Source organism: Phytophthora cinnamomi (assembly GCF_018691715.1).
Source record: "Phytophthora cinnamomi strain GKB4 chromosome Unknown Contig29, whole genome shotgun sequence".
In the NCBI taxonomy this organism is placed as follows: Eukaryota; Oomycota; class Peronosporomycetes; order Peronosporales; family Peronosporaceae; genus Phytophthora; species Phytophthora cinnamomi.
Window position 1 is genome coordinate 774,672 of NW_027150962.1, and position 4,271 is coordinate 778,942.

The 4,271-nt window shown below is 48.3% G+C and overlaps 1 protein-coding gene across 1 annotated transcript; it reads left to right on the forward strand.

The window, feature by feature from the left end:
* Positions 1-1,512: 1,512 nt before the first annotated feature.
* On the forward strand, positions 1,513-1,746 carry IUM83_10067 (uncharacterized protein; the record flags this gene model as incomplete). Its single annotated transcript, XM_067934552.1, has 1 exon — positions 1,513-1,746. One exon carries the CDS (start codon positions 1,513-1,515, stop codon positions 1,744-1,746), a length of 234 nt encoding a protein of 77 aa, XP_067793339.1.
* Positions 1,747-4,271: the final 2,525 nt, after the last annotated feature.

Below are 4,271 nucleotides of genomic sequence, written 5' to 3' on the forward strand. Positions count from 1 at the left end.
GTTCGACAATAGGCTCAGCGATCAGGCGATGATCAATGTGCTGAGAGCACCACTCAGCCTTGTGATTGCGCTTGGCACCAGACTCCGTCATTCTGTTGCACATGCTATGGGTTGGTGGTTATTAATTCGATGAGGTTGATAGTGTAATTATATCCTTACATCCATCTCTTAAGATTGAAATTTTTCATATCCCTAAGTAAAGTAAAAAAGAGCTCAGTCGACTTCAACTGGGTCTGGCTGAGTCTGTTGCTTATTCATGCGGGCCTGAGCACGCTTGATGGTAATATAATCTGTGTTGTCGTGATAACATGCTCGATTTTTGAAGTTGAGTACTTTTTTATTGCGTTCGTAATACTGCGCCATAATCGCTTTGCGGTGCTCTTTGATTGCTCGATAATATGCAGGATCATATTTGGTAGGCATCATCGATGTTATAGTTATACTCTTATATTCAGCGCTTGAGATTAATATGTAAATTGTGTCGGTGGGTAGCCAGTCCATATCATCCGCGTTTCCTATATCGAAACGTCGGTACGTATAACTATACTCTGGTATGATCTACCCATGTAAAATATGTTAATGGGCAGACGGGCAGTATCAACCCGCATTTTTTCTATATAGATTTTGCTTCCATCAGTACCTATGGATACTCTGGTACGTCTGCCCATCAAACTTGTCAGATGAGCAATCTGCCCATCAAAATTGCCCATCTACCTTTGCCTAATTGTATAATGCGAGAGTCTCTTGTATGTATGATATACTATCTGCCCATCACTACCCATCTACTTTTAACTCTTTAGAAAAATATATAAGAAAGAACATCATGTTGAAAAAACGATCATGATGTTTATATTTGTAAAAATGGTGAGAGGGTGAGTTTTTTTATGGGAATGGGCACTTGTGTATTTCATCGAACGTAGTACGTACTACCGAAACTTTAATATGCGTATGCGTAAAGCTTAGATGGACAGGTCATCTAGATAGGCACGATGGGCACTCTTCACGAAAACATACCAAGAGTCTCTCTCTCGACCTTTTTTATACCCTGCCCATCAACATGTTTTATCCCTTCATATCGGGTAATCTCATCAGGCGGAGATTCCCATCCCATTTATCAAAATAGCAACCAATTCAATCGATTTGCATGCTTTTGCATCAAAATCTTATTCATTACGCTATTTCCGATCCCTTCTATGCCATTAACATCAATAGACCTCGAAAAGCTCTCATTTCTGAATTTGTGATGTCCCAGTCAAGCCGCACTCCCGACCTCACTCAGCCGCACATCCGCCACGCCCCCCTCCCTCCCGTGTCCGTGCACCGCCACCCAGTCGATAACGTCGTCGGTGGCACCGCTGTACTGTGGGGAGAGCGCATCCGCCACTTTGAGCGTCTCTCAATCGCATCCATGTACAGAAACCAGCCAGCGCCCCAATGTTGCCGTGCCCCGTTTGCAATCGGGGCGTACGCGTTGGACTCCCAGATATCCCATGTCGCTACCACCGCAACAACATGGATCCGATCGCCGCGTGGGGCTACTTCACCTCGACCGAGTTCGGCCTGATCAGTCGACTCCGCCAGCATCGGCTGGCTGCTCGAGTGCGCGAGCTCGTGGAGTCATTGGTCTCATCCGATACTGAGGCCATGACCAGTGAGTCAGAGGATGAAGCTTTCGATTCAGCCTCGCTGAGCGATCTCGCCGATGCAACCGGCCGCATGTCGGTCGCGTCCGGAGACGAGTTCTAACTGCTCACGAGTCGACGTGCGATAAACTTCTTACCTCGAAATGCTTTTGCCTACGTAGAGGTCTTTTAGATAATCTAATAGACGCTGCTTTGCAAAACTATCGGGCGCTCCAGTTTCGTCCGGATACAGGACGGCGTACTTAAATGTAGTATAGGGATCATATTGACGAAAGACTTAAGGAATCGCTACTATCCCGCATCCTATATTGATTTAGGTATCGAGAAGTCGTGAGGGCATATCTCAGCGCCTCCAGGATCGTCATAGTCTTCCAAGTCGATCACCTCCTGTGATTCAGTAAACGTTACCGATGGCACGCTTGGTGATGTCTGTTCAACATAGGCTGAGGTAATCGTCACGGCCAATTCCATCTGAAACGATTTTCTGGAGATGGTGTGCTCAAAGTCAGATCGTCTCTCTGCTTGCCACTCGACACGGTAGTGGGCAATCGCATCCATGTACGATGCCACAAACATCCCGAAGACGTGCTTCCACCAAGTCGCCTTGTACTTTACAAATTCCTCTATCATAATCTTCTTCACTGGAGCCCAGTGCAACCTGTAATAGAAGTGTTCTTTCAATTCACGCGGTTTTCGCCGGATAGCCTGGCACTGGCGGCAAGGTTTGCTTATATCAGCTTACCAGAAATCTTGCTTCCAGGTCCATGGCTCCTCGTTCGGTTATGAGTCCGCGGATTGTACCCAGGCAGACCAATGGCACGGTTGTCAATGCAGCGTAACCGGGATCGTTGGAGCGCTTCCCTTTCTTCCGCAGTGTCCCGACCCGGTTCTTGCCATCATCTGGTGAGCTACCGAGTTTCCTGACTCGGGTGTTGTGCGCCAGCGCTTCGCCTTCCTCTGGTGGTGTGAGAACGACCACGTCTTGAATCACGGTGAGCGGTTCGTTGTAACGAATGATGCAGTAGCTTGGTAAGTGGTTCTTCGTGCTGTTCGGTGAAGACGCGCCTCGCGATGATTCTGGCAGCTGCTCGCATGAATATCTCTCGATCGTCCTGGCGGACCGACAATGCCAGACCCGAAGCCGCCTGCAGGGCGAGTTCTACTTGCCACGCTTCGTCTCAAGTCCATTGCCAAGCTCTCGGCGGTATTGCCGACGAGCATTGAGTGGGTCGCAAGTCAGTTGTACGCGTCCAGATTCATCAACAGCTTCAGTTTGATCAATCAAGTAATTCACGGGTAACTCTGGAAAGTTTCGGCCCTCGTCTTCATCACCTTCGTCCTCCTGATTATCATCATTTGGGGTAGTCTCGGAGCGACCAACATCATAGTCCGTTTGGCTCTGTAGACCGTACGGACAGCGTTCTATTTATTTTTGAACTGGGTTACTGTAACTTTGCGTCCTTCTTCTTTTTCTTCTTCACCCCAAGCTCCTTCAATTTGAGCGCGCTCGAGAAACACGTTAACGGTAGCTTCCCATGTGGCACGAATTTTTTGTGTTGGATGCCTTGATGGCAAACGTTTTCAAGATTCGTGGGTTCTTGAAACGGATTTCCAGGGCTAACTTCGTCAACGCAACTGTCCAGCGCATGCTCGTGGCTTCAATTGTATCAGTACCCGCCTTGCGCGCCGGATTCAGTTGCTTTGACTTCGCTTTTGACGGAGGCTTCAAACCGTGTATCTTCGCTTTGCTGCGGGAAGTTGGTTTGACAACTCGCTTGGAGTCTAAAGGGTCAACCGCGTCTGATTTCCCCTGGCGAACAACGACAACATCATGGCCAGCTCCACCGCGATTGCTGCGCCGAGCTTTCTTCCGCGTATGACTTTTTGGCGCTTGCGTCGAGGCAGCTTGAGTTCCGGCACTGTATTCTCCACACGGTCCCCCGTGCTGCTGGACCAGGCTATTTAATTGGCTATAGCAACTGGGGAGTCACGTGGGCTGACCAGTACAGTGAGAACTTCTCCGTTGCTGTCGATGATCGAGGTCTGGAAGGTCAGCATTGCCGTAGTTGCCGCTGCAGGTGCCGTCTTCGATCGCGTTTTGAAGTGAAAGCGAACTGACCTGGTAGATAGCATCGTATTCGCTATGGTAGGTTTTCTCAAGAAGTCGGCAGTCAGACTTGGCCATGGAGGTGATTTATTTTAACTGGTTTAATTACGCTGCGGAAAATCAAGGCCCCAAATAACCAATTGATTTTTTTATGTGGACATCCCTCTGAGCATTTGGAGTTTGCACTGGATATTGACGTCATATTGCCTCATCAAGATCATTCATTTTCTGATGGACTCGGTGCGGTGCACTTCGTACACATCGTACCAGAAGTTTAGACATAATTTGCCTGGTTTTGCCTGATTTCGCCGTGATGCCGCGAAGTGTCTTGCTATAAGTTCTCCGGTTTCATCTGGACTCAGCTCGTAAGGCTCGTCAGTCAACGACAATCGAGATAATATTGAGATTGAACCAAAAGATCACGGCGTCAAGTACAAGGAGCGTGATCACTTTAATTTGGATCCTGATCTGATACGCCGCCGACTATCGAAACATCTTCAGCATGAACGGGTAGGTGTCTG